This window comes from Typopeltis vanoorti, chromosome 15 (genome assembly GCF_054136105.1).
Source record: "Typopeltis vanoorti isolate ZY-2024b chromosome 15, IOZ_Tvanoo_1.0, whole genome shotgun sequence".
Lineage (NCBI taxonomy): Eukaryota > Metazoa > Arthropoda > Arachnida > Uropygi > Thelyphonidae > Typopeltis > Typopeltis vanoorti.
This window is the reverse complement of record NC_143563.1, coordinates 36,589,966-36,603,437: the sequence shown is the minus strand read 5'-3', so window position 1 is coordinate 36,603,437 and position 13,472 is coordinate 36,589,966. Positions and strand designations below refer to the sequence as shown.

Here is a 13,472-nt window from a genome sequence, read left to right as displayed (position 1 = left end):
TGCCAACTCCCTGGCACATTTTCTCAAAATATGTGGCAATATATCATCAAATTCCACAGCCTTATTAACATCAAGTTACTCAATGCCAAATATACCTCTTGTCCACTCCTTCCCTTCCACTGCTCTCAAATGCATGTGCTATCACATTCACAGGGATGAATTACTTTTATGAACTGCTCATTTAATATCTCAATTAAATCCTCCACAGTAGTTATCTTTATACCATTTTCTCCTATCAATGCCATCTTCCCATAATCATTTGTTTTTCTGTTGCTACATATGAAAAGATCTCCCTAAATTTGTTGTTTTCATAAGTTAACTATTGCTCATACTGCACTTTTACTATGTACATACCAACTGAGTAACCTTCCTTGCCTGTTCTTTGTACTCCTCATAATCAACATAAGATGATTATCACCACTCATCTTACGTTGCCTCCACCATGCTTTCTTCCTCTGTATTGGATGTTTACGCTCTTCATTCATCCATATCACACCTATCTTATTTAACCTTCTGATCCTTGGAATACATTTTGACATTGCTTCCACTGTAGTTCTTTAATAGCATCCAAGTAGCATTGATCTCCTTTCCACCTAGTTCCTTATTTCATGCTGCTGCTGCAAGGCTGGTCATTATAAAAAGCTTAGGAGACAGCTTGCAGCAGCAACATGAAATAGGGAACTGGTTGGAAAGGAGATCAATGCTGCTTGGATGATATTAAAGAACTCTAGTAGAAGCAATGTCTAAATGTATTCCAAGGTTCAGAAGGTTAAATAAGATATGTGTGATATGGATGAATGAAGAGAGTAAGTCCAATACAGTGCAATCCAATACAATTAATTCATGGTCACTCTCACCAACTGGAGGGAGATTTGACATCATCTTTATTTGACATCATCATCATTAGACAGGAGAGATTGAAGAGGTAGTTATGAATGACGAAGTGAGTAGCATGAGTATGGAAAATGAGAGAATGGGTGTGCAAGAGGAACATGGAAACGGAGAGGCTCAGGGTGGACAGGAGTACACAGTGTGAGAAAGGTAGATGCTCCAAGAAGATGTGAGAGCATGTGTAGACAGGAAAGGAATGGGATGACCTGGGATCAAGAGGAAACAGTTGGAATTGAAGAGGGTTCTAAAATGAATAAACAGAAAGGGAAATGGCTCCAGTCCAGCATGGAGAGATCACATCGAATGAGTGGTATCAATGGAACTAGCTGTAGATCCAGAAATGAGCTGTTGTGTTTGTATACAAATGCTAGAAGTGTAAGAAACAAGGGCAGATGAAATGGTTGCACTAATTGAGTCTGTTCACCCAAAAGTTGTTGGAAGAAGTTAGACATGGTTAGATGAGGATGACATCCTGACAGGAATAGAGATGGAAGGGTTATGATGTGTTTCATGAGGATAGAAGGGGTAAAAAGGGAGAGGGAGTGCTATTGATGATAGAGAAAGAGTTATGTCTATACAAAGCAATGATGCAAGAGGGAAATAGTGCCAGTGGTTTTGAGGCAGTATGATAGAGGTGAATGGAATGAAATACTTGGTTGGATGTTGTTATAGACCAAGTAATAGATCAAGAAAAGAGTGATCATTATGGACGATTTTAATTATGGCAATATAGACTGGAATGATGAGATAGCAACTGGAAGTAAAGAAAATGAGTTTCTTGAGTTTTTGAGGGATAACTACCTCAGACAGTATGTAACAGAGGGCACACAAAGATTGAGAGTCTTCGATTTGGTCATCTCATCAGAGGATGTAATTATAAATAAGGTGTCAAATCACCCACCAATTGGTTAGAGTGACCATGAGGTGATTGCCAACCTGGGTGGTTGCCAGCAGTATGAGGACCTCTGTAAGAAAAGGGTATGTGTGGAACTATAAGGGTGGGGGGGAGTGATTATGAAGAGCTCAGGAGACAGCTTGCGGGTGTAGCATGGAATGAGGAGTTAGCTGGAAAAGACATCAATGCAGCTTGGGGGATTTTCAAAACTGTATTCCAAGGGTGAGAAGGTTAAATAAGGTAGGTATGAAATGGATGAATAAAGAGATTAAGCATGCGATACAGAGAAAAAGGGCATTATGGAGGCAGCATAAGAGAAGTGGAAATAACCAATTCCATGAGGACTATAAAGACCAGGCAAGGCAGGTGACTTGATTGGTAATGGAAGCTAAAGTGAGGTATGAACAGCAGTTAGGTATTATGAAGCCAAAAAGAATCCTTTTTGATATGTAGCCAGCAAAAGAAAGAATGATTATGGAAGGATGACACTGATTGGAGAAAATGGTAGAAAGACTGTTCCAGAAGGTGTGGTGGAGATACTTAATGAGCAGTTCATAAAGGTCTTTCAATCTTGTGAATGTGACTTCATGGAGAGATTGAGAGCGGTTGATGATGGGGAGGAGAGACTGACTGTAAGGTGAGCAAGAGGTGTATGGGGAGTTCAGCAAACTACATGTAAATAAGGCTGTGGGACTTGATAATATATATCACCACATATTCTGAAGGCATGTGCTAGGGAGTTGACGCCGGCCTTGACATATTTCTTTAATACGAGTCTGGCACTGGGTCAAGTTCCTAAGGAGCGGAAGGAGGGCAAGATTGTGCCACTTCATAAAGGAGGTGATAGAACTCAAGCATCACACTATAGGCCTATCTGTGTGGTAGGTGTTGTAGTTAAGTTGTTGGAGAAGCTTGTGAGAACTAGGATCCAGAATTGGGTTGACAACAATGATATTATCTTTGATGGGCAGCATGGATTTATGTTTTAGTAATCTACTTACTTATTATAATAAGGTGACTGCTTCCTTGGACAGAGAAGAATGATACCCAGTAATATACTTAGATTTTGCAAAGACTTTTGATAGATTACTGCATAATAAGTTGATAGTCAAACTAGAGAGGATGGAGTTGGATATTAGATCAATGCATTGGATTGGAGACTGGCTATCTGATAGGTATCAACAAGTTGTGTATGGTGGAGCGATATCCAGGAAAAGGAAACTCATTAGTGGTGTGCCTCAGGGATCTGTTTTAGGGCCATTACTGTTTAACTTGTATATTAATGATATTGGTGAAGATTTGGATGGAGATATTCAGTTGTTTGCAGATGATGCAAAGTTGGGACAAACCATGAAGATGTTGTGGCTTTACAAGAAGACTTGAATAAATCGAGTGATTGGGGATGTGAGTTCAATGTTGCAAAATGTAAGGTTTTAAAATTTGGAAAACAAAGATGGGATGCAGAATTTATGCTAGGTGAGGATATATTGTCAGAGGTGGAGGAAATAAGAGATCTGGGGGGGGGGGGATAAGGATCTGAAATTGAGGGGACACAGCCAAAATTGTGAAGACAACACAAGGGCTTCTAGGAATGTTGCAGATGACACTGACTTGTAGAAGTAGGGAGATTCTTGTTCCATTGTATAAGGCTTTGATTAGGCCACACATGGACTATTGTGTCCAGATTTGGTCACCTGGTTTTCAGAAGGATGAAAAGATGTTGGAAAGGGTCCAGAGGTGACTGACTAAGGTAGTTTCTAACCTCTAGAATGGCGAGTATGAGGAAAGATTGAAAAGATGAAACTTGCAGAGTCTGGTGGACAGAAGGAAGAGTGGAGATATGATAGAGACCTACAAGTTAGGTCTACAGGGGAGAACCAGAGGTCATCCCTGGAAACTGTATAAAGAGGGTGTGAGTGGGGGGGGGGAGTGAGAAGCAGGTTTTTTTTCATGCAGAATTGTGAATGATTGGAATGCCTTGCCTGAGAGTGTGGTGATTGCAGAGAATTTGAGTGTGTTTAAAGCATGGTATGATGAGCTGTGTGTACGATAAAATGACCTCCCAGATGAGCTTTGACTCCATGGGAGTCTTGGGTAATAATAATAATAATAATCTTTATAATGAAATCTGATGAGATAATCAAATTCAAGATCCTTGACTCTCGCATGCTTGTGACAACTATCCTCCACACCACCAGATCTACAGTAGCATTTCACTATATATTTCATTCTATTCACCTCTATCTTATACCACACTGCCACTATTCCCTTCCCCCCCCCCCCTTCTGCATGGGTATAATCCCTTTTCTATCATCAACAGCACCCCACCTACCTTTTTATCTTTGGTATCTTCACAACAAATACCATATCCTTCAGTCTCTATTTTGGTCAGGTTGTCATCCTCATCCAACCATGTCTTACTGATTCCAACAATTTTTGGGTGAATGAGCTCAATGCAACAATTTTGTTCCCTTTGTTTATCATACTTCTAGTATTCATATACAAACATAACAGTTCATTACTAGATCTATAACAAGATCTATAATCACTGATACCTTTTAAATATGCCTTTTCCATGCTTTGCTCTCTCTCTCTCATAACCCATCCAAGAACCCTCTTCAAACCCAACTGTTCCATTTGATAAATTTCTTCCATATCCCTTATGTAAATACATACCTCTTAGTAGTTTAAGCATCTCAATCACATTAATCTTTTGTCTTCTATTTATCCAACTCTCTTGATTACATGTCCTCAATCCATCCTCATGGTTAACATCCTACAATCCCAAAAAATCATTTGGGATTGTAGAATGTTACAATTCTACAATCCCAAATTTCACAAATCCAAAACTACACCCCCCCCCCCCTTCTCTTCAGAGTTTCTTTGCCCATCCAAATCCTGGTGACTACATCTGATCAGAAGACTAATCAAAATGTTGGCTTATCAGATTATGCAATGGAATCACTACCATTTTATCTCTGTTAATCAATATTCCTTTCCATATTGCAACAATTCTCTAGTTGTCATTAATGCCTTAGTAACATATCCCCCGAATTTCAAATTTCTATCCACTAGCATCTCAAGATCCCATAACTTCTCCACTTTTACTAGTGTAGTTCCACAAATAGAATATGCAGCCTCCCATTTGTAGATCCCAAAGTTCAAAACTTTATAATTAGTAATTTTTAAAGTAATAAATCAGAAATGCATAGGATTTCATGACTGCAAGATATGATCATGAAATATTTATTAATATATTTCACTAAAAAACAAACAAACAAACTGTATTTGAAATGAAAATAAGGAGGAAGGAATAAAAGCAGATTTTTTTCCAGTGATTAAAATGTTATGGGTTTATATTAAGATGTTCTGTGCTAGTCTTACCTCAACTATATACTGCTCAGACTTCTCTTTATTATAAAACTGTAGTCCAAAGTAAAAAGCACAGTAAATGGATTTTTTTTTTATCCAGTTAGTAGAAGGAGCATATTTCTTAAATAGTTTGCAGGTGATTTATTTGTCAATGAGAAAAGATTCAAGAATTGACAAAAGCAAATGAGAAACAAAAGTGATCTATTTTGAGGAAAGAAAGAAACACATGAAATACTGGAAAAACTGAAGATCCAAGCATAAAACGTTAAATGTAAACAACACAGTTCAGCACTTTTAGGAATCTTGTTTATGAACAGTAATGCACTGTTTTGAAATGCACCTTCATTTCATTGCTTTTTTGAACACCAATTTCTTAAATGTTTCTTCAGGAAATTTTACACATTATTTATTCTTTCATATAGATCATACCAAAATGATTTATTATTATCATCATCAGATTATTATATGCTAGCTACAAAAAAGTATGTTAAATAGTTATCTCAGTTGTGTAAATGCATTTCTTCACAAATAAATAACTCCATATATGAAGTTTATAAACAATAATTCTAAAATAATTTCTATGCACAATTTGCAAAGACTACAATTGGTCCAGCAACAATATACACACATATGATACAAAATGGCAAAATTGTCCACCCTCATTTTGTCATAATTGATATTTTTCACATAATTATTAATAACATCTGACCTCCATGGAGTTGGAGGCTCATCGTGGGATTTTCAGGTCAATTCTGAATAAAGCCGTTTTAATACCATGGGAGTGAGATTTTCCAAATTAATTACTGTTCTTGTTTTTCCCTTTCAGAATATAAAATAACCATTTTAACATCTCAATATAAATGATGAAATTCACTCAGCAATGTTACCAAAGATTAAAGCAAATACAGATGATTTCTATGGCTTATTTCTAATGTCTAGAAAGCAGCAAAATGTCTTTTCCACATATTTCACAAGAGCCTTCCAATTAACATGAAAATTTATAGCATCAATAAGATTTACTAATTATGAAATTAGTTTGCTATTTTCATATGCTGGGTTTCTCATTCCAGAATTCATTCTTCCTTTAGAATGAATTCTTGCATGAATAGATCTGATATATTGATATTAGATGTAATACTGCAACTGATTTCTTAGCTATTTTGTACAAATCAGCATATTCTTAAATGTGCAAACAATTCTTTTGCTTGAAAAGTTTTACGATATGTTGGAACACTTTTTTTAGAGTGAAATATATTAATAATATGTATATTCTTAGCACATGTGGTCTATATAAGTCTCCATAGAGCAAATAGAAGAAAATGGGACATTGCACCCTTATATTGGAAAAGATCTCAGTTCAGTTCTCATTGTGATGAAAGGAATATTTACATGGGCTTTTTTCAATTGAAGGTGAGCCAATCCCACATGGAGGCAACAGGGTTTTTTCATCAAACAGTTTTTTCATCTCCTGCAAAACAGGCAAATTGGCCATGAGAACACACGCAACAATTTAGAGACCAAAAATACTATTTGTGGTGGTGGGCAGTAGATGACGTTGTGTATTGATGGTAGTAGTGTTATTGTAGCTGGAGGATCAATTAGAGGAGACAGTGAATTAGCTAGGTGTAGCAGAGTAGTATGCCCTCCTATGATGAGTCTGTGGACTCTGTGGAGGTGTAATGTAATAATAATAATAACATATATCTACAATGCAAGCAGACATATCTCTAGAACTGTCTTTATGTCTGTATACTATTAATAGCATATATAGAAGAGAAGAGATTTTACCAGCTACTTCAGCTAAGAAACATAGAGGAAGCAAACACCAGGAGATCAAAAGGTGCTGGAAATAATGGCACAGAAGTCTAAGCAATCCAAAACAGCAACCACCAACAAGGAGTTCAACGAGTCTACGTGGTTCAAGTTATTAGTGAGACACTAGGTAAAGAACTGCACACTTTTGATTTCTACAGAAGCAACCACACATAATCAAATATCAACTATGGCAATCAGCAGCGCAGACTACACTAATGTAAAGAATATCATGACATAGGAAGACTTCTGAGGTCATCATTCATAAATGAATAACTATCCAGTATATTCCTATGCAGTAATTTTTAATAGCTCTGCTAGTTTCATATACTCCACAGTGTTCTTTTCCAAGAATAGAAATACAAGAAGTAATGAAAAGATGCGAAGTAACAGAGCAAATCTCTAACATACAAAGTAGACAATGTTAAAAGAGCCTAACAGTAAAATAACACCACACTAAAATTCATGTATCCAGCATTACATGAGTGAATTATTCTTCAGCTGGCTAATATAGCATATTATCATATTGTAATTTGGTAAAGTTCAAATGTCTTATAAGAGATGACCATGAGTAGTTAGGAATAAGACCTTCATTTTTGTGTCAAGTGTGTGTTGGTTAACAAATAATATCTGAGGTTGGCCTGGTCAGCATATCCGCTCTACAACCAACAGGTTGCAGGTTTGTATCCTTCCATGGGCATGATGTTTGTGACTGTCTTTTGGTGGGAGATAAATTTCATCACCCAGTGTCAGATTCCCCCCCCCTTTGCTTATGGTTAAAATTATAATATATATATAATCATATCATTGTCATATCCCCAAGGACAAAGAAGTCTGACATACATCAGTTTACAGGCCAAAGTTAACCCTGTGAGAATGGCTAGTCCTCAGCAGAGTGCTAACAGCATCGAACGATTGAACCCCTTCCAACTATTAACTGCACTCAGACTTGCTTAACTTTTTGCATGAGCCATTAGTAGTAGAGATTCTACCAATCGACCAACATATATAATTGATAAAAATGGGAGAAAAAATCCTTAGTCCACCCAATGGTACAAATGTACTATAGGTTTACTGATAAACTTTTGTGGAGGGAAGACAACATAAAAAAATTATTAATGTAACTGTTACAAGCAGAGCCTCTGTGGTTGAGTTGGTAATGACAATGCTCTTTGGATGAAACACCCTAAGTTTGAATCTCTTCTAAGATGTGAAAAATATAAGGGCTTTTTGACTAAAGGTGAGTTAGCTAGTCTCACATGGTGGTGGTGGTGAAGGCAGGATTTTTTTCTTGGTTTTTCATACCCAAAACAGGCAAAAGAGCCATAAGAGTGCACACACACAAAGTTACAGACAAAATATATTCAATAGGCATAATACTAACTTTCTTATCCTAATAAAAATTAAGATAATAACAGCTAAGGACAGTTGTCATGTTATGGATTGTTGTAAAGCCTTGTAAAATAGTACCACTGATGAACTGTTATATGCACTGCATGGCATTTTAGTTCATTGCTAAATAACATCATATCCTTCGCTGGTTGTATAGAAAGTTAAAACTTATTTGTATGCCCCCCACGTCTTTTACATGTTCTCCCACAGACTTCTCTGTCTTATATATCAAATTCATAGGCAAAGAATATCTTATAGATACTTAGTTTCTTTAAAAACAGATGTTGCAGTTTTGGAGATCACAAAATTTCAGAAACTCTGGTGCAAAGGTCAACTTTCACGTTGTACTACCTCATGATCAAGACTGATAGCTGAGTTAGATAAAGGGAATGATACTGATCAATTTTACAAAAGCATCTGACAAGATACTACATGAATTGTTGTTACTCAAATTGAAGAAAATAGGGTTGGATATGAAGCTGTTGATGTGGATACAAGGGTGGCTGACAGAGTAGTACATGGAAGAGTAGAATCCGGGAGAAAGCAGGTGACCAGAAGTATACAGGGCCATATGCTTGGACCGCTCTTAGTAATAGTTAATCAAGGGGATATAGAGAGCTTTCAAGATGACATAAACAGACTGACAGTATGAGTAACAGATAACAGGTACTAGTTTAATGTTGAAAAGTGTAAGTTATGCATTTTGGAATGAAACAATTAACCACTGTGTATACATTGATGGAACTACTCAGAAACAGATGAAACTAAGGGGTTGGTGAAAGTTCAGAGGACATACTGCAAAGTGATCAAGGTAACTCATAGGATATTTAAGAACAAACTAGCAAGCAGAGGTGAAGAGAAGTTATTATTCCTCTTTATAAGGCCTTCATACATCAACATCTGGATTATTATGCTCAGGTCTGGTTACCTGGGTTTCTTAGGGATGAGGAAGTGGTAAAGGGAGATATAGAGGCGAGTGATCTGTGGAATACATCCTATGATGACAGATTGATGGTTTCAGGGTTGCGAACATTGGCTGATAGGCAGAAAAGAGGAAATATGATAGAAACATTTAAGTTACTAAAAGGGTTTTATTGGATCGATGCAGAGAAAAATTTTCAGCACGGCTACAGAGGTCGTTCCTGAAAATTCAGTAAAAGTGTAGTTAGCAAGGATGTGATGACTAACTTTTTCCAATTGTGAGTAGTAAATGAGTGGAATAGGTTGTAGAGTCTGACAACAGACTCTTATCTTTGAATGCAAGGGAGGTATGATAGATATTGTGTGGATCTCCCATGATGAGTTTTTGTACTCCATGGAGGTTCCAGTGTAATAATAATAATAATAATACCTAGCTTTGATCTCATTTACTGTCAGAACACTTACATCCACCTGTGGAAATCCATTTCATTCCATTCATTCACCACTCTCCAAGCAAAAAATCTACTCCTCACACCCTTATTAACCACATTCTTATAAAACTTCCAAGGATATTCTTGTTCCCCCCCGCCACACACACACTTGTCTTGTATTTCAGTTTTCAGTTCTTCACCTCATCAACTCATGTAGTACATGCTCTATCACTCAAGGTTTCAATGGGCATTATGTCAACCAACTGAACAATAATATGCATGTGATATTGGATGCCTGAAATCTGTGATTTTACTTTTAGGTTCCTCTAAAGTTTTTACTTTTGTATGATCTAGCTTTTTCATTATTTAATATCTTATCAGTGTTTTCTGTATTCCCATTCCTGACAAAGAACATCACAGAGTGTATACAAAACTAAGAGTTAATTAAAAATACTATATACAGATATGTTGGATATTTCTTTAGTATTATGACTGATCTATAGAGATTTGGTGATTTGTAATGTTGAGTGCCAAACCATGTTACACCCTTTTTCTATCTGGATGGTAAGTGTGGTAGATGCCTTATACCCAAATGCATCAATCCAACTGTGGAATTTGGAAGATGTGGAAAAACTTGACTTGCCTGAAGAATCCTGACCTTAACTAATGTTTATAGTTCATCTCAAAGGTGTTTGGAATGAACTGGAATATTGGATATGAGGATTATCAATGAATCTGATAATGCACATGGACTGATGGTTATGTTTAAGGAGGAATGGACCAAGATACCTGATTCATTATTGAAAAACTGGTGAAGAATATCCCTGGAAGGATTTAAAGTGAAACCACTGCAAAAGAAAGGATCCACATAAGATGTGAGACATTTGCAATTTAGCTTTTTCTCTGCAATATGGCTATTCCAATATTTATTTCAACAGAATGTTCTTGTATGATGTACAAATGTCTACATGAATTCGTATGGATTCATAAGGATATATCATGTTATAAATAATAATGATTTGTCACATATTTCACAAGTAAAAGATTTTTTTACTGATGAATTCTTATGTGTGATTTTGATATTTCCTGGTCAGAAAAATGCTTGGCTAAATATTTCAGAAGTATAAAGACAATTCTGACATCTTTGAGACTGAATGGTTTTATTATTCATTACTTGCTTAGGAAAGATACTAGAGTTGAAATCCCATCAGTTAGAATAACTTTTGTTAGCCTTTTTGAGACACGGTTAAATTAATTGACCATAAGTAGAGGATGCAAACAGAGTAGCTAACTTGGCAAAACAGATATATTCAACAGATAATCATTGGATATTTAGACAGGGCAGAGTTGGCAGATTTTTTTCGGAGAAATATGCTGTTGTTGTTTTTTTCTCCTGCTGAAAAAAGAATCACTGAACTACACAATAAACAGACATCAAACAGTTACCATTTATGTTAATATTATAGTCGATGCTCACAAACTCCTCAATTTATGAATAGGTATTACAAGGATTTGAAGATGATGAGCATAAAGACTGTTAACTGTAATGCTCACATGAATTTATCTTGAAACTTTTTTTTTTTTTTAAATTAAAACATCAGCACACTGATTTCTTCTTCTTATCATTATTATATAACACCTCCAGGGAGTCCAAAGACTCATCGATGGAGGGCACTTACTCTACAACTCTCTGCCTCCACCACACTATCCACCAACTACAACAAACCGCAACTACCATCATTTACATCAAGGCCATCTACCACCCACCACCACTAGTATTTTCAAACACAATCACAAACATCCATGCCTACGGCAGGATTTCAACCAGCAGCCTTTTGGCTGGAGAGTGGATACGCTAACCATTCAGCCAACCAGGCCAGCATAAGTGGTACAAGTGCTCATAATAGTAATTTCTCAATTATCCAACCTTCAAACGAACAAACCCCTGAACTAACCAACCCATGAATTGGTTAGTGTGTCAAATGACTTCTGGTACATCATGTAATTGTACCATCATTTATCTAGTCCTTTAATTATCTCATTAGCAAATTGCTCTCCTACTGTGGTTGGATAATAGAAGGATTACAGAAATCCTTCTATTATCTTTCATTAAATAATATAGATTCAAAATAGAATCAATACTGATTCTATTTTGAGATGTGCTTATTCTGGAATTGATCTGCTGAAAATCAGCATATAAATTACAGTTATTTTACCTGAAATAAGACTTTTTTTTTTTTTTTGTGAAGATGCTTTGTCACATAATTAATCATAATTCACAAGTAAAAGGTCTAACAATACACCAAAGACTTTTCTTTAATGTGAGTCCTCATGTGAGCTCTGAGATTTCCTACCTGTGAACATGCTTTGCCACATAATTCACAAATAAAAGGTTTTTCATTGGTGTGAACTCTCATATGATTTTTAAGATTGTTTGACACTCTAAATGATTTACCACATATTTCACAAATAAAAGGCTTTTCACCACTGTGAATTCTCATGTGATTTTTAAGATGTCCAGGTAAAGTAAATGCTTTCTCACATATTTTGCAAGAAAAAGGCCTCTCATTGGCATGAATTCTTAAATGTGACATAAGGTTCCTTTTGTTTGAAAATGGTTTGTAACATATTTCACATGCATGTGTCTTTTCTTTAGTATGAACCCTTATATGGTTTTTAAGGGTATTTGATGCTGTAAATGATTTTTCACATATTTCACAAGTATAAGGTTTTTCATTGGTGTGCATTCTTATGTGTTTTTTAAGATGTTCTGACCGAAAGAATGATTTATTACATATTTTGCATGAAAAACGCCTCTCATTAGTATGAATTCTTAAATGCGCCACAAGGTTCCTTTTGTGAGCAAATGCTTTGTCACATATTTCACATGCATGTGACTTAAATGTTCCTGCTTTAGTATGACAACTGCTTATGTGGTTTTTAAGACTACTCAATGCTGTAAATGATTTACCACATATTTCACATGTAAAGGGTTTTTCATTAGTATGAAGCTGTATATGCTTTTTAAGTGTGTTGGATGCTGTAAATGATTTACCACATATCTCACAAGTAAATGATCTTTCATTATTATGAGTTCTTAAGTGATTTCTAAGATACTCCTGGAGTGAAAATGTTTTTCCACATATTTGGCATGAAAAAGGCCTCTCATTAGTGTGAATTCTTATATGTGCAATAAGATTTCTTTTGTCTGAAAATACTTTCGCACATATTTCACAGGTAAATATCTTTTCATTATTATGAATTCTTATGTGATTTTTAAGGGCATTTGGTGTTGTAAATGATTTACCACACATTTCACATGGAGAAGATTTTGTCATGCTGTGCATTCTTAAGTGATTTTGAAGATTTTCTGATCGAGAGAAGGTTTTTCCACACATTTTATAAGTAAAAGGCTTTTCATTAGCATGAATTCTCATATGAACCATGAGCTTTCCTATTTGAGAAAATGTTTCATCACATAATTTGCATACAAATGATTTTTCATTGGTAGGAACTGTTTTGCACTTCTGAGCTGACAAATCTGAATATGTCTTTTCACATATTAAAAGATTTTCAACCTGGTGATTCATATTAGGTGTGCTACTTTCTGAGGAATCAAAATCTTCTACCACATATTCCATATTTAAAAATTTCATTAAAAATTTTCAATTTTGTACAATTTCAAGTACTCAGAAGTGTTCTATAAAATTTATAATTTTAAAATTCAATAAAGTCAGCTTCTCCTTGCAGAATGAGCT

At 35.7% G+C, this 13,472-nt stretch overlaps 1 protein-coding gene across 1 annotated transcript; it reads right to left on the bottom strand.

Moving 5' to 3' along the window:
• Positions 1 to 12,005: 12,005 nt before the first annotated feature.
• On the bottom strand, positions 12,006 to 13,160 carry LOC150098627 (uncharacterized). The gene has a single exon (XM_090405291.1). It carries the CDS (start codon positions 13,158 to 13,160, stop codon positions 12,006 to 12,008), a length of 1,155 nt encoding a protein of 384 aa, XP_090261417.1.
• Positions 13,161 to 13,472: the final 312 nt, after the last annotated feature.